General features: G+C 42.3%; 1 protein-coding gene across 1 annotated transcript in view; it reads left to right on the top strand.

The window, feature by feature from the left end:
• Positions 1 to 4148: 4148 nt before the first annotated feature.
• surf4l (surfeit 4, like) overlaps positions 4149 to 21004 on the top strand; it is a 30291-nt gene continuing 13435 nt past the window's right edge. Inside the window, exons 1-2 of the mRNA XM_084177459.1 lie at positions 4149 to 4431; positions 18895 to 19081. Of these exons, the coding sequence (XP_084033585.1) occupies positions 4384 to 4431; positions 18895 to 19081 (235 nt within the window). The 5' untranslated portion in view covers positions 4149 to 4383. The remainder of the gene's footprint in view (positions 4432 to 18894; positions 19082 to 21004) is intronic.

Raw genomic sequence — 21004 nt, 5'->3', positions numbered from 1 at the left:
ATGTCCCAACTCTGAAGTTACCCCATTGAAATTGACATTTAATATAGTTAAGGTAATGGCGATTTTAGCATGTAACTCTTGGTTGGGCAAAATAAAATATATATTTTTAGATACATGCCAGCAAAGCCACTACACAACACAAGTGAATAACATTTTACCAGCTACCTAACTTCCTATTAGCTAGCTATCTTTATGTATTTATCACTGTAAAAAACTAACTCTAAATGCATTTGTAGGTAGCTAGCTAACTGCCATGGAGGAGGGTGAAAGGATAGCAGCCCAATCTATCAAATTGAGAAGAGTAGGCTATTCTTTTGTGTAGTTCCAGTCCCTAGAAGTGTGGACAGAGAACATAATATTCAGTGCGGTCTAATTTGAGTATAATGAAGTCTGTTTCTTGTGAGGTTTTCTGTCCTCAGATACAGAGAGATGTGAAAGCCTGTCTGCAGATGATGAGGTCCCAATGAAGAGCAGTTGTTCTCAGTCCTGGTCCTGGGGACTCAAAGGGGTGCACATTTTTGTTTTTGCCTTAGCACTACACAGCTGATTCAAATGATCAAGTCATCATCAAGCTTCAAGTGGTATTTATGTATTCATTTGTTTGACTCCCGAGTGCTTCGCAGTGCTAGCTGTGCCACTAGAGATCCTGGTTCGAGTCCAGGCTCTGTCGCAGCCGGCCGCGACCGGGAGACCCATGGGCGGTGACAATTGGTCCAGCGTCGTCCAAGGTAGGAGAGGGTTTGGCCGGCAGGGATGTGGGTTTGTTTCCCACGGGGGGCCAGTATGATTTATTTATTTAATAAATAAAAATAATAATACATTCACTAACTGTAAGTTGCTCTGGATAAGAGCGTCTGCTAAAATGTAAAATGTAAATGATGCTATCCTTGATATGATCCTGCTATTGTCACATGCATCTATGTATCCAATGTTATCATGATTTGTTATAAGGGATATTACACTTTAGTAATCCACAATGACCTGGTGATGTAAAAGTCTAATAATGACATTCTTCCGTATTCCTACAGATACCTTGTAACTGGAGATTCCTTCAAAACTATTGCCTACTGTTACCGTGTAGGGCACTGCAAGGTTGGGTGACTAGGGCCATCTGGGACTGCCTCCTGGGCGAATTCAGGCGTGTGTGAAGGCTACCTGTGTCCTGCATAACTTTATGAGGATGGACACGAGGACCAGGAGGGGGTCTGCAGCTCCCTGCCGTGTGCCAGAGGAGAGGTCTGCTGCTCTGCAGGATGTTTCAAGGATGGGGGCCAACAATGCAGCACGGGAGGCAATCTATGTGCGGGAGATCTTCCATTTCCTACTTATTTGAAGAGGGTGCTGTTCCCTGGCAACACCATAGACTACACTATGTACAACCAAATGCTCTTTTAAGAGCCATCCACATTGCAATAAGAGTATTCTTCCATTTACTTAGCTATGTCAACTGCAGTTATTAAATTCCCAGTTTCTCTCCTTTTGATTTCTACTTCTCAGGTGAGGGTGCTGTTCAGGTAAGTGCTGTCTGTACAGAAACAAAACAGGCTCTTTTAAGAGTCACCCATATTGAAGAAATGTAGAACAATTAGACACCCTATAACCCACACCTACACACTTGTGTATCAATCTGATTGATGGATTGTGTTGTGCAGTAATCAGGCTCAGGTGTATAACTGTGGCTCCTTCCACCTTCAAAGAATAGGCAAGAGGACCAACCATGGAGAATAGTAAGACACTTCATTATTTATATAACTACGCTATATTGTTTGTCCTCATGTTTCTGTGCATGTTTTTCAGTATAAAGTACTCTGCAGCCACTTAGTGTGGACACCAGGTAGGACCACACGCACAGATTCCTGTTGAACACTGCCTCTTTAACTACCTTATTTTCTCAATAACAGTTTCTCTCCTTCACTTCATCCCTCTACCCCCCCTTCTCCCTAAATCCTCTAGGTTATATCAGCTGTGTCAGTGAACCCCTCGCGCATCTGAACTGGCTGACACATAGAGGGGTGAGTGGTCACTTGGTTGGGTCAACAGGAAGTATTATTAAAGAGATGCTTTACATTGAAATACAGATAGAGATGTAGTAGTCCCAGAGTTAATGATCCAAGGTCAGTTTTGCATTTCACCTGATGATTATGATGACTGAGTGTTAGAATTAAAAAAACACAAGGCTTAATCATGCTATCTCTCTCTCCATCTGTCTCTCGTCTGCAGGTATGTTTTGATGTGAGAGAGGGTGCCAACCCCCAGTCCCGTCATCACCATCTCACCCACTCTTAAGGTAACCTTTGGGCCAACTGGGGGCCCAAGGCTGTTAGGAGACACTGCTAGAGACACTATTATGTAATTGTGATGAACTGATTCATTAATCATATGCTGTCTTCCCTGCTCCTCTGTTCTTAGCTCTTTCCCGTTCTGTCTTTTACACTCTCTCACACCTCTCTCCCCACCTCCTCTTTCTGCCTCTGTTTTTATAATGCACACCAGATGTGCATTGAAGTACAGATTGAACTTTAATTTATAATATTACAATTATAATATTCATAATGCATGTATTATGTATTTATAACACTTGGATAATGAACTTCTTTCAATAAAGCGTTTCACATTCTCTACTGGTTGAAATTAAGTCTCTCATTTGATGAAATACTACACCTATCCTGTGTCCTCAGATCAATGCAGATGAAGGAAATTAGATAGTGAAATCAAATCTTATTTGTCACATGCGCCGAATACAACAGGTGTAGACCTTACAGTGAAATGCTTACTTACAAGCCCCTAACCAACAATGCAGTTTTAAGAAAAATAAGTGTTAAGAAAGTATTTACTAAAATCAATTGAAAAAATAAAAAGATGAAGCGGTTTTAGAGTATTTACATGATGCATAGGAAGTGTAGTGTACTGTTTTTAAAGATGTTTTATTCTGTTTCTGTATATATGAATTACAAATCAGCCTTTAACTAGTTAAATCATGTTTGTAGTCTATTGCATAGTTACAATGTGTAACCATTGATGTCCCAGGACCAGGATTGGTAAACACTGTTGAAGTGTATAATTGTAATACATACATGCAGAAACGGCATCATTCAAAGACTGGAGTTTGATACTCCTGGTATTGGATATGACTGAAAAAGAATGTCTCACAGACTGCACCTTTATTTGCCAAGGTAGAGTATATGATCAGTGAATATATTCAATGTACAGGCTACAATGTGGGGGTCATGCATGGTAATAATTACATGCTTATACGACTTACATCCTTGGCACAAAGTTATTATATTCCACTCAATCCATAGGCTTCATTAATGTCATTCAGACTGTTTTGAAGTTGATACAACTGGCTATGATAGCTGAGGTTCATAGCTAGGTTCTGAACAAATATTTATGCCAAACGTTTTATGGTCCATACACAGATCGGCTACATAGCTAGTTACACATCCATAGGCATACAGGTATTTTTATCCTCCACTGCACAATCAGCAAGAAAATAGTTAGCTAGCTACGTTACTTCAGCTCTATTGCATAGCAAATATCAACAAGGCAAGCTTACAAAATTGTACATTCAATTTGTAGTAAATGCTTTAGCTAGCTAGATTCTTTATAATTACTTACATTTGCTTCTATCCTAGTATTTTTGTCAGCCATCTTTGCTGAAGAATGTCTCCAGCCTTGGGTTGCATAGCCTTGAATTCGTTATGGGAACCACTCGATATGATTGGTCATCACTCAGCGGTCGCTGCTGGTGATTTGCATAAAGTTGGGAAAAGTTGAAGTTGGAAAGTTGAACCAAAGACACCGCCTTCGCCGCTTTCCTTCCATTGAAAAGGAATGGGAAGCGTTGTTTCACCGCGCGGCCACGCGTGCTAGTGTACACGGGGCATTAGATCATTTTTCCTTCTGCGTGTGCATGTGACACAAGCTCGTCCATGTATCAGCATGAATATAAAACGTTTCTAATTTCGGCTGTGAGTGATGGAAAAAAATTGGCGTCGAAGTCAATTCATGGAAAAAATGCTATGTATATTTCTCACAAAGGTGATGACGAAAGTTTCTTTTTAAGGAATTTTGAAAATGGACTTCTCTATGGGGGAGTCTTCTGGGCTACGCGTCAGTTAAACTGCAGTACCTCCAGTCTCCTCTGTGTACAGGGGATGGGTGCTTCCCAATCAGAACACTAGTATACGTGGCACGCTATGGCAATTACTGCCTACAGAGGGAGCTATGTAACACAGCGCTAAGCATTATGGGGCGGAGGTAGCGCTTGCACTTCTTCGATGAAGAGGAGCTAGCGTCTTAAAAGACCTAAGGCGACTGGTCAAAATTTCGTCAGAATTTTAGAAGACTGCAGTGGCACCAGCAGTACCAGTCTCAGATGACATGGGGCAGAACGATCTGATGAGCAATGCGGAGGACGTGGCGGACCAGGTAAGCAGTGCACCGACAAGACCACAGCAGAACCAGTCAGTAGTCATCATTGAAGGGGAGGGGATCTTTTCACTTTTTCATGATAGTGAAACTAGAATGTGGATTTTAAAAAGTGAATGTTAATTCATGAACAATGATAGTGTAGTCCCTTCCCGTTTGAGTTATTCTTCAGTCGTGAAGCAGAAACCGTTATAGTAGAGGCTACCTCTCTGGTTTAGCTTTCGAAAACTCTTCTCTGTATACATGTATAGGGTTTTCATCGGTTACATTCGCTCACATTTGGCACACTTCCGACGCTGTGTTTTAACGTTTAGACACGTCAATAATCATTGCTTTCAAACCGGTTTTCGAAACATATGCTGATATGCCCCTTATCTTTCACAGCGAGACAGAACTTTTCTAATAAAAAATGTAGTTACTGTAGCAGTTTTGCACAGATCCACAAGCTGTGTTTGCCTCCAGTTTACCAACTAATCTTCCTCCCCAGTTATGATTACACACAGGTGTTCAGCGCAAGCTAGATGGCAAATTAGCACCGGTGGCTGCCTATGTCTTCAATCTGTTTTTGGAAACTAGCGATGTTAACATGGAGATATGGCTGTGCGGGAACACTAACACTATAAAGGTGTGTAGTAATTTAGCCTTTAGTTTTTAGAAAATTATTTTTCACTTATATGAAAGATAGGTTCATTATGTTTCCAAAAACGTACCGCAAGCAATATATTAATGTTTAGACTAGTGTGGGGGCTCTTAACAAAACTCCCCCCGTCAGAAGATACTACCATCATTAGGGAAGCAGTGCACCGCTGAAGCAGTTAGCGTCTATGAATTGTCTACCTCAGGCTAAATTTGCAGTGAGCACAGTAACATGCACCCAATAATAGGATTATTGTGGATAATCAGATTAACATAATAGTTTGTTTAAAACGTTTACATGCTTTGCAAGAACGATTATAATCCAGTTCACATGGAAACATCTGAAATCAGGGTACCTGATGGGACTTAAATAAATTAAGAAAAACGCCAATCAAAATAAACATTCTACCACAGTGACCATGTTATTTTTGTGAAGCTTATTTGATTCTGAGTTCGGACATATAACGTTTGTATATGAACTATTTCTAAGATGCGTACTTACGTTTTTCCGAACTCACTTCATTTAGGCATACCTGACGTCCTATGACTGTCAGATTTGTCAATCTGATGTCTTCTAGGAGACGTTCATATGCAATCAGAATCCATCCTGAATAAGAGGTCTTATTTCTGACGTCCTTATAACTCATATCCAACCAAAATATGACCAGTTTATGACCTCCCAATTTTACTCATGTAATGCTGTACTCATGTATCTCACAGCAGCAATGTTCACTGCAAAGCAAATCAGTCCATATGTATAGTACTTTACACCACTATATCACAATGTCCAGCTACTATGACAATGGTGAGATGATCTACAAAGATGAAATTGCCTATTTAAAATAGCCAAATTATCCTAGAGTCCCATTCACAATAACTGTTGTACCACCATAAAAATCACATCAATAAAGAAAAACACATTTTAAGTCAAATAACATGGATTTATTAACTGAGGGGGAGGAGATTATATAATTACAAAATGAACCCAACCAAACAAGAACAACAGCAACAACTAATTGTTGTGGCCATCCTCCACTCCCTCGTCTGTCCGGTGCATACTTTAGCACCAGTCTGAGGTCTACAACTGAACCTCCAGAGGGGTCGGGTCTCTTTGCCACCCGCCAGAGGTATTCAGCCATGTTGGTTCCGACCTGTCTATTAGAGCAGTGTTTCCCAACCCTGGTCCTCGAGTACCCGCAACAGTACACATTTTTGTTGTAGCCCTGGACAAACACACCTCATTCAGCTCATTGAGGGCTAGATGATTATATGACAAGTTGAATCAGGTGTGCTTGGCCTTGAGGATGGTTGAGCGGACATTACTCCTCCCAACTCAGTACATTGGTGGTGGGAGCAGCATTGGCAGCACCATCAGCCAAGATTTAGTACAAAATGGATAAAAGTGAATAAACATGAGAGAGTAGTTTTAATAAAAGATTTACCTGCAGTAATCACACCTGCCTCCAGCTCTGACAGCAGGTTCTCTGCATGAATATCCTTGTGGGCCAGACGCAGTATCTTCTCGGTGAAAACTGTTTTCGGTCAGCTTTGTTGAACATCCGGAGAACAGGTAGACAAACAAATCTATGAATTTGTTTATCATTTAGCTTAGAAGGGTAGATTGAAAAGTAGCACTTTCAATGGCAAAATCTAAGCTGTAATGCATGTCATTTTGTACATCAATGAAACTGTCAAAAGAATAGAAGTTATAATTAAATCATACATTGAATTCTGCCTACTGACAGAAGTCCCCTGTAGCTCAGTTGGTAGAGCATGGCGCTTGCAACGCCAGGGTTGTGGGTTCGATTCCCATGGGGGGCCAGTATGAAAAATGTATGCACTCACTAACTGTAAGTCGCTCTGGATAAGAGCGTCTGCTAAATGACTAAAATGTAAATGTATGAGTATCAGGGTTGGGGTCAATTCCAATACCAGACAATTCGGGAAGCACACAAAAATTCAAATTCTCTTCAATGAGGACAATTAGGAATTGGGTTTACTTTCTGAATTGACTGGAATCAAAATGGAATTGATCCAAACCCTGATGAGTAGACTTCAAATCATGTATGGAAACGGATTAGACTTTAACCCTATTGCTGGGTGGCTTACAATGACCCACCATGCCTGAAGTATCCAGCAACTGTGATTGGAGATTTCCTCCATGATCTTGGACCCATTTTCATGTATCCACTATACATTTTACATTTTTAGTCATTTAGCAGACGCTCTTATCCAGAGCGACTTGCAGTTAGTGAGTGCATACATTATTTTATTTTTTTTCATACTGGCCCCCCGTGGGAATCGAACCCACAACCCTGGTGTTGCAAACGCCATGCTCTACATCCCTGCCGGCCATTCCCTCCCTTACCCTGGACGACACTTGGCCAATTGTGCACCGCCCCATGGGTCTCCCGGTCGCGGCCGGCTACGACAGAGCCTGGATTCGAACCAGGATCTCTAGTGGCACAGTTAACAATGCCTTAGACCACTGTGCCACTCGGGAGGCTGTCTCCTCTGGGTGGCTGTCTATGCCCTCTGGATGGCTGTCTCCTTTAGGGGACACATCTGACTCTTATGGACAGGACTCTTGCTTGGTCTGTCATCTTCGGCGGCTGCAGCTGTAGAGTTGCGCCGTCCTGGTCTCCGATGCCGCTTTCTCAGGTTCCTGAGGTGTTCCTCAAGGAAATCAGTAGAAGGATGGTGGCATCATCCTTGGGTGTACCAAGCATCCTTGAAGATAAGTATTTTTATTTATTTTTTTAAGACCCTTTGTGTTCAATGTGGCTAGGATTTGGAGAGAGAGAGATTTTTCCCAGTATTTTACTACTGTTCCACCCCATAATAAATCACTTTTCTCCCAGATAACCTGATATTTCCCGCCAAAACCTTTGATAAAAAATTCAAGCATGATGAGCCATACATTAAATACACTTTTTGAACCCTACATTAGACATTTAATAAGCCCAAATTATTGTGCCGTTATCCAAAACATACACTGCTAAAAAAAATAAAGGGAACACTTAAACAACACAATGTAACTCCAAGTCAATCACACTTCTGTGAAATCAAACTGTCCACTTAGGAAGCAACACTGATTGACAATACATTTCACATGCTGTTGTGCAAATGGAATAGACAACAGGTGGAAATTATAGGCAATTAGCAAGACACCCCCAATAAAGGACTGGTTTTGCAGGTGGTGACCACAGACCACTTCTCAGTTCCTATGCTTCCTGGCTGATGTTTTGGTCACTTTTGAATGCTGGCGGTGCTTTCACTCTAGTGGTAGCATGAGACGGAGTCTACAACCCACAGAAGTGGCTCAGGTAGTGCAGCTCATCCAGGATGGCACATAAATGCGAGTTGTGGCAAGAAGGTTTGCTGTGTCTGTCAGCGTAGTGTCCAGAGCATGGAGGCGCTACCAGGAGACAGGCCAGTACATCAGGAGACGTGGAGGAGGCCGTAGGAGGGCAACAACCCAGCAGCAGGACTGCTACCTCCGCCTTTGTGCAAGGAGGAGCAGTAGGAGCACTGCCAGAGCCCTGCAAAATGACCTCCAGCAGGCCACAAATGTGCATGTGTCTGCTCAAACGGTCAGAAACAGACTCCATGAGGGTGGTATGAGGGCCCGACATCCACAGGTGGGGGTTGTGATTACAGCCCAACACCGTGCAGGACGTTTGGCATTTGCCAGAGAACACCAAGATTGGCAAATTCGCCACTGGCGCCCTGTGCTCTTCACAGATGAAAGCAGGTTCACACTGAGCACATGTGACAGCCGTGACAGAGTCTGGAGATGCCGTGGAGAACGTTCTGCTGCCTGCAACATCCTCCAGCATGACCGGTTTGGCGGTGGGTCAGTCATGGTGTGGGGTGGCATTTATTTGGGGGGCCGCAAAGCCCTCCATGTGCTCGCCAGAGGCAGCCTGACTCCCATTAGGTACCGAGATGAGATCCTCAGACCCCTTGTGAGACCATATGCTGGTGCGGTTGGCCGTGGGTTCCTCCTAATGCAAGACAATGCTAGACCTCATGTGGCTGGAGTGTGTCAGCAGTTCCTGCAAGAGGAAGGCATTGATGCTATGGACTGGCCCGCCCGTTCCCCAGACCTGAATCCAATTGAGCACATCTGGGACATCATGTCTCGCTCCATCCACCAACGCCACGTTGCACCACAGACTGTCCAGGAGTTGGCGGATGCTTTAGTCCAGGTCTGGGAGGAGATCCCTCAGGAGACCATCCGCCACCTCATCAGGAGCATGCCCAGGCGTTGTAGGGAGGTCATACAGGCACGTGGAGGCCACACACACTACTGAGCCTCATTTTGACTTGTTTTAAGGACATTACATCAAAGTTGGATCAGCCTGTAGTGTGGTTTTCCACTTTTAATTTTGAGGGTGACTCCAAATCCAGACCTCCATGGGTTGATAAATTTGATTTCCATTGATAATTTTTGTGTGATTTTGTTGTCAGCACATTCAACTATGTAAAGAAAAAAGTATTTAATAAGATTATTTCATTCATTCAGATCTAAGATGTGTTATTTTAGTGTTCCCTTTATTTTTTTGAGCAGTGTATATTAGTGCATTCGGAAAGTACTCAGACCTCTCTTTCTACATTTTGTGACGTTACAGCCTTATTCTAAAATTGATTGAATAGTTTTTTCCCCTCATCAATCTACGCACAATACCCCATAATGACAAAGCAAAAACTGGTTTAGACATTTTTGCTAATTAATAAAAAATAAACTGAAATATGACATTTACATATTCAGACCTTTTACTCAGTACTTTGTTGAAGCACCTTAGGCAGCGATTACAGCCTCATCTTCTTGGGTATAATGCTACAAGCTTGGAACACCTGAGTTTCTCCTATTTCTTCTCTGGAGATCCTCTCAAGCTCTATCCGGTTGGATGGGAAGCGTTGCTGCACAGTTATTTTCAAGTCTCTCCAGAGATGTTCGATCGGGTTCAAATCCAGGCTCTGGCTGTGCCACTCAAGGACATTCAGAGACTTGACCTGAAGCCACTCCTGCGTTGTCTTGGCTGTGTGCTTAGGGTCGTTGTCCTGTTGGAAAGTGAACCATCGCCCCAGTCTGAGGTCCTGAGCGCTCTGGAGCAGGTTTTCATCAAGAATCTCTCTGTACTTTGCTCTGTTCATCTTTCCCTCGATCCTGACTAGTCTCCCAGTCCCTGTCGCTGATAAACATCCCCACAGCATGATGCTACCACCGCCATGCTTCACCGTAGGGATGGTGCCAGGTTTCATCCAGACGTGACACTTGGCATTCAGGCCAAATAGATTAATATTGGTTTCATCAGACCAGAGAATCTTGTTTCTCATGGTCTGAGAGTCTTTAAATGCCTTTTGGCAAACTCTAAGCGGGTTGTCATGTGCCTTTTACTGAGGAGTGGCTTCCGTCTGGCCGCTCTACCATAAAGGCCTGATTGGTGGAGTGCTGCAGAGATGGTTGCCTTCTGGAAGTTTCTCCCATCTCCACAGAGGAACTCTGGTGCTCTGTCAGAATGACCATTGGGTTCTCGGTCACCTCCCTGACCAAGGCCCTTCTCCCCCGATTGCTCAGTTTGGCTGGGCGGCCAGCTCTAGGAAGAGTCTTGGTGGTTCAAAACCTCTTCCATTTAAGAATGATCGGGGCCACTGTGTTCTTGGGGACCTTCAATGCTGCAGAGATTTTTTTGGGACCCTTCCCCAGAACTGTGCCTCGACACAATTCTGTCTCGGAGCTCTACGGACAATTCCTTCGACCTCATGGCTTGGTTTTTGCTCTAACATGCACTGTCAACTGTGGAACCTCATATAGACAGGTGTGTGTGCCTTTCCAAATCATGTCCAATCAATTGAATTTACCACAGGTGGACTCCAAGTTGTAAAAACATCTCAAGGATGATCAACGGAAACAGGATGCACCTGAGCTCAATTTCAAGTCTCATAGCAAAGGTACTGAATACTTATGTAAATAAGGTATTTCCGTTTTGGTAAAAAAAAGTATAAAAACATATGTTCACTTTGTCATTATGGGGGTAGTGTGTAGATTGATGAAAATATATATTTTAGAATAAGGCTGTAACGTAACAAAGTGGAAAAAATCAAGGGGTCTGAAACTTTCCGAAGGCACCGTATATCTACAGAAATAAGACAGATCCTGCTTCTGTTGCCTGTTTGTTTGTTTAATAGCCTATTGATTCCGTCATCACCAAGCCTCACGCAACTGCTAAATGTAGAATTAAGCAATTTCACAAATTCAGTCATTATACCTAGCTATCATCATAAAGGTTAGGCTTCAGGCTTAGGCTACATAATAATTCTTTCAATCAACAGCCAGCAGGCTTGCTAATTTTAATAATCATAGCTATCACAGATATAAATACACATATGCAGCTAGCTAATAGTTAGCTTGCCTTGTAGTTAGCTAGCTAATAATTACTGTAGCTAGCTAGCTATATGGGAATCATACGTTTTTACTGGTAAAATAGCAATCCTGCAGCAGGCATCTCTTCTGCTTGGCTTGCTGGCTAACTAACTTCATATCTAATCTCTAGCTAGTTTCTAATCACTAGCCAGCTAGGTCTAACTCATAATGACAAATACTCTTCAAATTGTAAATATGAGCATTGTATTTTGTGCAGTTATCAATTAAAACATTTGCGTCAAAATACAAGACGAGAAGAGCTAAATCGACTAGGCTGGCTGGCTAGTTAACGGTAGCTTGCCTCGTTTTGGCTGATTGTCTTCTCGGCTTGTTATCAAAATTTCATTTGACTCATCTTATCAATCGGAAAAAATACTCTAAAATGTACATATTATATAATTACCAACATTAAAAATGAATTGTATACAGTTCCTTACCTTAATTCTGTTGTCCTGATCTCAACGAAAGAGCTGTCAAAGTTGTGAAACCTTTCAGGTCCAGTAGGGGTGCCTCCCGGTGGCAGCATTTACTTAGTCTCCACGCCAAACCTCACAATTTGCTCACTCCTATCAATGACACGTTGGTGTCAGTTGTTACTATGGCAGTTCAAGATGGCGCTACCCATACCTCTAATAAACAAACATTGTTCAAGATCACAATCCCAAAAATAAATGTTTCTATGTTACAAGCACATGTTTAGTATTAGTGGATTGATGATCAGCTTTACTTAATGAAGTGTTTCCATTCCCTTTTAAAGGGCAACTGCACTTCCTGATTTGAGCTCGTTTTGAAGATTGCACATTAAGAAATTATGTTTGGTGCAGTATTTCTCAAGCTACACCCTGTTTATCATTGCCCAAAATCACTTGCTAGCTAAGTTCCAACTATGTGTTTGTCAATGAAGCTAGCAAGTAGTAGCTACCGTGCCTTCAGAAAGTATTCATACCCCTTGACTTATTCAACAGTTTGTTGTTGCAGCCTGAATTCAAAATTGATTTCTTTCCCCTCACCCATCTACACACTAATCATGGCTACCCGGACTATTTGCATTGCCCCCCCACCCCCTCTTTTACGCTGCTGCTTATTTATGCATAGTCACTTTAACTCTACCCACATGTACATATTACTTCAATTTACACAAGTATTCACACCCCTTTGCTATGACACTCCAAATTGAGCTCAGGTGCATCCAATGTCCTTTGATCATCCTTGCGATACCAATACAACTTGATTGGAGTCCACCTAATATTTGGACATGATTCTAGAAAGAAACACAGCTGTCTATATAAAATCCCACAGTTTGAGCAGAAACTATACCATGAAGTCCAAGGAACTGTCAGTAGATCTCAGAGATAGAATTGTGATGAGGCATATATCTGGGGAAGGATATAAAACAATTTCTACAGTGTTGAAAGTTTCCAAGAGCACAGTGGTCTCCATCATTGGGAAATAGAAAGATTATGGAACTACCCAGATTCTGCCTAGAGCTGGCCGTCCGACCAAACTGAGCAACCGGGTTAAGAAGGACCTTGGTTAGGGAGGTGACCAAGAACCCAATGATCACTCTGACAGAACTACAGAATTCCTTGGCTGAGATGGGAGAACCTGCCAGAAGGACAACAGTATCTACAGCACTTCACCAATATGGGCTTTATGGGAGAGTGGCCAGACAGCAGCCACTCCTGAGAAAAAGGCACTTGACGGCACGCCTGGCGTTTACAAAAAGACTCAGAGCATAAGGCAAAAGATTCTGTGGTCTGAGGAGACAAATTGAACTTGTTGGCCTGAATGCAAAGTGCAATGTCTGGAGAACCAGGCACAGCTCATCACCCGTCTAACACCATCCCTACTAGAGTTGAATATTTTCCTGGTATTTTACAAATGTTCCAATCGCTTTTCTCCTGTGTAACCTGGTATTTCCCGCCAAAAGACGGAAGTGCCATTCAAAAGCATTATAATGCATATAAATGGGCCTATGTCTGGATTTGATTAGAGCTTTGATATACAATTCTAGCCTGATGCTACCTGAGCCCGATGACCCATACATTAAATACATTTAATGAGCCCTACGTTAAAGACGAATTAATGAGCCCAAGCCCATGATTGTGCTGTTATAAATACATAGTGCATTTGGAAAGTATTTAGACCCCTTCCCTTTATTCCACATTTTGTTACATTACAGCCTTATTCTAAAATGGATTAAATCATTTTTTCCCACATCAATCTACAAACAATACCCCATAATGACAAAGCGAAAAGTTTTTTTTTTTTGTGTGAATTTTTTACAAATACTAACAAAACAAGACACTGATACCTTATTTACATAAGTATTCAGACCCTTTGTTATGAGACTCAATTGAGCTCTGGTGCATCCTGTTTCCATTGATCATCCTTGATGTTTCTACACCTTGGAGTCCACCTGAGGTAAACTCAATTGATTAGACATGATTTGGAAAGGCACGCACCTGTCTATATAAGGTCCCACGGTTGACGGTGCATGTCAGAGCAAAAACCAAGCCATGAGGTCGAAGGAATTGTCCGTAGAGCGCCGAGACAGGATTGTGTCGAGGCACAGATCTGGGGAAGGGTATCAAAAAATGTCTGCAGCATTGAAGGTCCCCATGAACACAGTGGCCTCCATCATTCTTAAATGGAAGAAGTTTGGAACCACCAAGACTCTCCGTAGAGCTGGCCACCCAGCCAAACTGAGCAATCAGGGGAGAAGGGCCTTGGTCAGGGTGGTGACCAAGAACCCGATGGTCACTCTGACAGAGCTCCAGAGTTCCTCTGTGGAGATGGGAGAACCCTCCAGAAGGACAACCATCTCTGCAGCACTACACCAATCAGGCCTTTATGGTAGAGTGGCCAGATGGAAGCCACTCCTCAGTAAAAGGCACATGACAGCCCGCTTGGAGTTTGCCAAAAGGCACCTAAAGAACTCTCAGACCAAGAGAAACAAGATTCTCTGGTCTGATGAAACCAAGACTGAACTCTTTGGCCTGAATGCCAAGCATCACATCTGGAGGACCACAGTTGTGCTATATATTAATTGGCTGTGTCATAGCTAATTTGTAAACAATAAATATTGATACATTGCTAGCTCAAATAGTTAATCTGCAAAAATGACAAGTTAATTAGTGGGTGATGGTGATTTAAAGAACCAAAGTGGGGAGAGACAGGCTACATTGCACCTCCTAATCGGATTGTGGTAGTGGGGTGTTAGATGCCTAGTTTCCGTTATGGCTCAGCTCAGGTGCCTACATAGTACGTACACCATAGACATACATCATTTACAGGCACAGGCCAGCTCAGACAGATCCAGCTCAGACAGATCCAGCTCAGACAGATCCAGCTCAGACAGATCCAGCTCATGAGCTCCATCTACAGCAGATTTTAATTTAGAATGGAAAATGAATGTTTATGCAACAAATATTAGCGCACCAAATCGCATTGATTTGTTCTCTAATCAAACAGAATCGCACCGAATTGTTTCAAACTAAAACCTATCAGACCTGTATCGGAGCCCATGTATCTATACTGAACAAAAATATAAACGCAACATGTAAAGTGTTGGTCCTATGTTTCATGAGCTGACATATAAGATCCCAGACATTTTCCGTACGCACAAAAAGCTTATTTCTCTAAAATGTTGTGCACAAATGTGTTTATCCGTTAGTGAGCATTTGTCCTTTGCCAAGACATTCCATCCAACTGACAGGTGTGGCATATCAATAAGTAGTTTAAACAGGTGCACCTTGTGCTGGAGACAATTAAAAGGCCACTCTAAAATGTGCAGTTTTGTCACAATGCCACAGATGTCTCCATTTTTGGGGGAGCGTGCAATTGGCATGCTGACTGCAGGAATGTCCACCAGAGCTGTTGCTAGAGAATTTAATGTTCCTCTCTCTACCATAAGCCGCCTCCAACGTCGTTTTAGAGAATTTGGCAGTACGTCCAACCGGCCTCACAAGCGCAGGCCACGTTTAACCACGGCCGCCCAGGACTTATCGGGCTTCTTCACCTGCGGGATCGTCTGAGGCCAGCCACACGGACAGCTGATGAAACTGAGCAGTATTTCTGTCTGTAATAAAGTCCTTTTGTGGGGTAAAACTCATTCTGATTGGCTGGGCATTTCAATTGACAGATTTCCTTATATGAACTGTAACGCAATAAAATCTTTGAAATTTGTTGCATGTTGTGTTTAGATTTTTGTTCAGTATAGCTGCATATCGGAAAGATGCACATCCCTACCATGATATGTCCCCAATGGCACCCGATTCCCTATATAGTGCACTACTTTTGCACTAATGTTTAGTCCTAAGGGCCCTGGTAAATATGGAGGACTAAAAGTGCCACAATTAAATAAATAAATACACCATTAAATAATTACTTAAATGTGTCAATAATTAATTAAAATTAGAATTAAATACATAAATGTGTTATTAAATGTATCATTAATTAATTCAAATACCGATTCATTTTATGTAAAATACATATATAATTATTTCACTATTTACATTTACATTTCATGATCCTGCATTGCAGTGATTCATGAATTACTTAACTGTCAAACTGACCCATCAAAGTCAGTGGGCGGGGCTAACGCGAATCTAGTCTGATCCATTGCTTTGGTCTGAAGTAGAGTAGGCCAACCTGGATAGAGACAATGGAGGATCTCCGTGAACTTTCCAGGGAGTTGGTTAGAGACATTTTAAACTTAGCAGAGGATGTAGAAGCAGGACCTGCTGACATTATCCGGAATTGATTTGTCTTGGCTTGATGCAGAGGGTAACCAATCAGGCGTTAGGTTCCGCCTACCAACTTTTGATGGGTCAGTTTGACAGTTTTAAGTAATTCAGGAAGCACTCCAACGCAGGACCATGAAATGTAAATGTAAATAGTGAAATTATTATATATGTATTTTACATAAAATGAATCGGTATTTGAATTAATTAATGACACATTTAATAACACATTTATGTATTTAATTCTAATTTTAATTAATTAATGACACATTTAAGTAATTATTTAATGGTGTATTTATTTATTTAATTGTGGCACTTTTAGTCCTCCATAGGTAAAGAGTAGTGCAATACATAGGAAAAGGGTGCCATTTGGAAGAAAGCAGTGGCGACGCGTCATTCAAGGCATGTGGGGCACAGCCCCACCACTGTCCAGCAGATGGTGCTGTTTTGCATGTAATTCTGGCATTCATTCATATCATATCAGTTAGCAGACAATGTAAGCAAAATCATTGCTTGAGTTAATAAAGCAGCATACTCGACTTCTCCCTGTCGTATTATTGTTTTGGTAAATGTTCTTTGAGTAAGGCAGCTCCAGAATGCAGCTGTTTCAGCCTCGCTCAGTGCCTTCTGTGGGGAGCAACCAGAGTAAGCCCAGAGTGTAGGTGTCGTTGAGCTTATCTGGTTGTGCGTGATTGGCTCAGGGTGATGTCACTCACAACACCGCAGCACCTACTGGGAGAGCCCACTGAGGGTCAGGCAGCTTCTGTCCACATGGGTGTTGCCATAGTTACATTGGAAGTGCCCGTCCTAGAAGGCTAAAGGTCATTGGCCACATAAGTCAACGTCTTTTCTCCGGTAACTTTGATTGAACTGATGTGTCAACTTCATTGTTTAACACGTCTTCTAGCTAGCTGAAAAGTTATCACTCATGTTGACTATCCCTTTGCAATTAATTTTCAAACTTAGCGTTATGAAGTAAAGATAAAACGTCTTGGTGCGCATCCACTAAACATTGAAATAAGGTAATCCGTTAAAATATAGCAAGCTGGAAAAGGTTCAACTTTGGTTGGTGGTGGATGGAAGGAGGCAGACACACTCAGAAGTGTTTTGGCTGCATCCCAGTACTCTTAGCAATATTGTAGACTCATGCTGAATTTGACTATGGGAAGTAAACTGATTATAACCGCATGTTATAACGTTTGTGTGTAGTGGTTTCGATGCATATTAGCTTTTTTGATTGAGTATGCCCTACCAATATTTTCATTTAAAAATCGCCACTGGAAACACGACACCACTAGTGCTGGAAATCTGTCTGACCCGATCTTGGCATCTATTGGTCAATTGAGGAAAGTTTAGCCTAATTGAAGTGATTCTGTTAACCATTAAACAGAGGCAGTGTTTGGATAGCTGCTGTCTGTTTGCATGCAGGCCATTTAGTAGGACATATTAGCCTAATAGGAGTCCTCCACTCTACACCGCACAAAACCCTGCACCTAACCTGCAAATAGCACTGTAGTGTCGCCCATGTATTTTATCATGTATGGGAGGCAAATGTTAGCCTACTTTCCTATATTGAATAGCCTATGCTTGAACACCCTCTTGCAACCTCTGAGTGAGAGCTCCGCTATTGATTGATTTTAAAAAGCACACCAACTTTGATAGTAGCAGTGAAGTGTACTGTGACGTTATCAGACCTGCTCACTTTGACAGTATCTAGGCTAAACGTAATAAGAAGTCGCCCTCTTTGGCTATTCTTGTCTAACACACAAACCTCTGGGAAACAGACCAGTTTTCTCAGAGGTACTACTACTACAAGCTAGGGCTGAGAATTGCCTTCATGATACGATATTACGATACTTCGGTGCCGATACGATATGTATTGCGATTCTATATGAATTGCGTTTCCATATTGCAATTTGATGTTCCAAACATATTGCTTGCTTTCTTCTGCAGAGAGACGAGAGAGCTTGAGAAAACGAGTTTTGATCAGTCAGGCAAATAAGTGCTGAAAACATGTTGGCTCACTATTTAAAAAGATGGAGAACAAGCTATAGGATGAAAAATACCGGAGTTTTGGCACAGGTACAGCTAACCTAGCACTAGCTAACACTACCTACAGTAGCAATTATTATTATTAACATTTTTACAAATCGATACTTCACGTCAAATATTGATATCATCCAAAAATGTATATTGCGATATGTAACAGTGCTCCCACCCTTCACCCATCCCCTGTAGACACAACTGACTAGGTCTTATATTTGCATGTAAGAATACATACCAGGTAGCCTATCTAAGCAAATCATCTTCTCCTGGCTGCAACCAGTGGCAATGCTGGGGGCATTCCAGGTCGTCTGTTTATTATGCTAACACATCTCAGAAGATGTTTTATTAACCTGTGACTGGACAGAAGACGTCCTGCTTGGAACGCCACTAATGACTACAACAGTTGTCCTTAGATACTGATCTTGGGTCAGTTTAGCATTTTCCCCACTCATGGTTAAGGTTTGGATTGAGGGAGGGAAAGCTGATCCTAGATCTGTACCTAGGGAAAATGTAACCTCGAGCCTGCAACTGCATGTGTTGTGACTGACCTACTCTCTCTGACTGTAACCATTTAACCAACCACTTCATCTTCCTCTTTTCTGGCAGTTCCTGAGAGTGACCAAACAATACCTTCCTCACGTGGCGCGCCTGTGTCTGATCAGCACCTTCCTGGAGGACGGCATCCGCATGTGGTTCCAGTGGAACGCGCAGCAGGACTACATTGAGGCCGCTTGGAGTTGTGGCTACTTCCTGGCCGCCTGCTTCGTGTTACTGAACCTACTAGGACAGCTAGGTGAGTAACTTGAACCTGTTACTGAACCTACTAGGACAGTTACACTGTAAAGCTTCTCCCTGTAAATGTACAGCATTATACTGGCACCAGAGTTGCCAGTTTAATACTGTAATTTTGCTTTACAGCAGAGATGCATTTGACAATACTATTTTATTTACTGTAAAAACATATTGCAGCATCCCTGCTGTAAATGTACAGGGATGCTGTAATGTTTTACAGTAAGGAAAATAGTACTGTCAAATACATCACAGTATCTCTTCTCACCAATTAGGACAAGCATAGAAAAATAAAGAATAGAATGAGAGACCAGAGCACAGGGGCTGATACACTGTGGGTAAAAAGACAGGTGACAAGGGAATTATCAAGCTTGTGGCGTGTGTGTGGTCATTCAAACTCAGTGAGATCTTGGAAGAATGGGGCGACGTAGGGGTTGAGAGCACCTGGCTTCCTCTGGGCCACCTTGTCATGCACTTTGTCCCGTCTTCAGCGTTCATCTTGGGTTGATTCAAACCAGGAATCTGTACAGCCATATATCCAATTGAGGCATTGAACAAATACAAATAAGACAGCTAGACGCACCTACTTCAAACCTTTGCTAACTATACTGAACAAAAATATAAACGCAACATGTAAAGTGTTGGTGCCATGTTTCATGAGCTGAAATAAGATTCCAGAAATGTTCCATACGCACAAAAAGCTTATTTCACCTTGTGCTGGGGCCAATAAAAGGCCACTCTAAGATGTGCAGTTTTGCCAGAGAATTGAATGTTACATTTTCTACCATAAGCTGCCTCCAACGTCGTTTTAGAGAATTTTGCAGTATGTCCAACCGGCCTCACAACCACAGACCATATGTAACCACGCCAGCCCCTGACCTCCACATCCGGCTTCTTCAGACAGGATCGTCTGAGACCCGCCACCTGGACAGCTGATGAAATTGAGGAGTATTTGTCTGTAATAATGCCTTTTTGTAGGGATAAACTCGTTCTGATTGGCTGGACCTGGCTCCCCAGTGGGTGGGCCTATGCCCACCCATGGCTGCGCTCCTGCCCAGTCATGTGAAATCCATAGATGAGGGCCTAATTAATTAATTTTATTTCACTGATTTCCTTATGAACTGTAACGCAGTAAAATCATTGAAGGTGTTGCGTTTTATTTTTGTTCAGTATAATTGTTGAGCTGAATCTCAGGAGTGAGTCAAAGAACTACACTTCCCAGAGTGCACCAGCAGCAGCAAACCGGCTGCTTGTCACCTGATCAGTCATTTTCACTGATTTGGACCACCTGTGAAGGCATGGAGGGGCTCAGTCATTCAGAAGAACACATTTCAGAGAGAAGACTCCAAGTTCAGTCACAGGTTCAGTCCAAAGACGCCAATGGTAAAAGGCTTAAATGGTTATTTAGAATGTTTATTTAAATGTTTAAACTAATTTAAGTTCATTAAAATGGTAACTTTTTGTTCTGTCTTTAAAGGTTTACAACCTAATTTACTGGACAGACCAATCAACTGAAAGCAAACTAAAAATAAAAAGATTGAGTCGGAAATTTGAGTTGTCCCTGTGTCCTTTGGATGGTGAACAAGAGGAGGACTTGACAGTTGTAAACCACGCGGAGCGGCCTGGCCCTGAGGATGAACGGCTTCAGATCCAGAAATAAGCTGTTGACGCAGAGGAAGTCAAGATGGCGGAAGATGTCCTGGGGAAGTCGGTCCAGCAGCTGAAAAAGGAGAGGACCACTGCAAAAAGCAGCTTCACCAGACAAGCCAACTTCATTTCAAGAGGAGCAAGCAGCATGCTTCAAGTGGAGTTAAAGGAGGAATTCGCTAAGCTTTCAGATTGTTTCAGAAAGATGCTCGATGCCAACGATGACTACAGGATTGGACTGGAGGCTGACATGACTGAGGATAAGGAACCAGGTCTTAAT

The sequence above is a fragment of the Coregonus lavaretus genome (genome assembly GCF_964263955.1).
Source record: "Coregonus lavaretus genome assembly, chromosome: 14".
Classification (NCBI taxonomy): Eukaryota; Metazoa; Chordata; class Actinopteri; order Salmoniformes; family Salmonidae; genus Coregonus; species Coregonus lavaretus.
The sequence above is the reverse complement of the archived record's forward strand: the minus strand, read 5'-3'. Positions and strand labels throughout refer to the sequence as shown.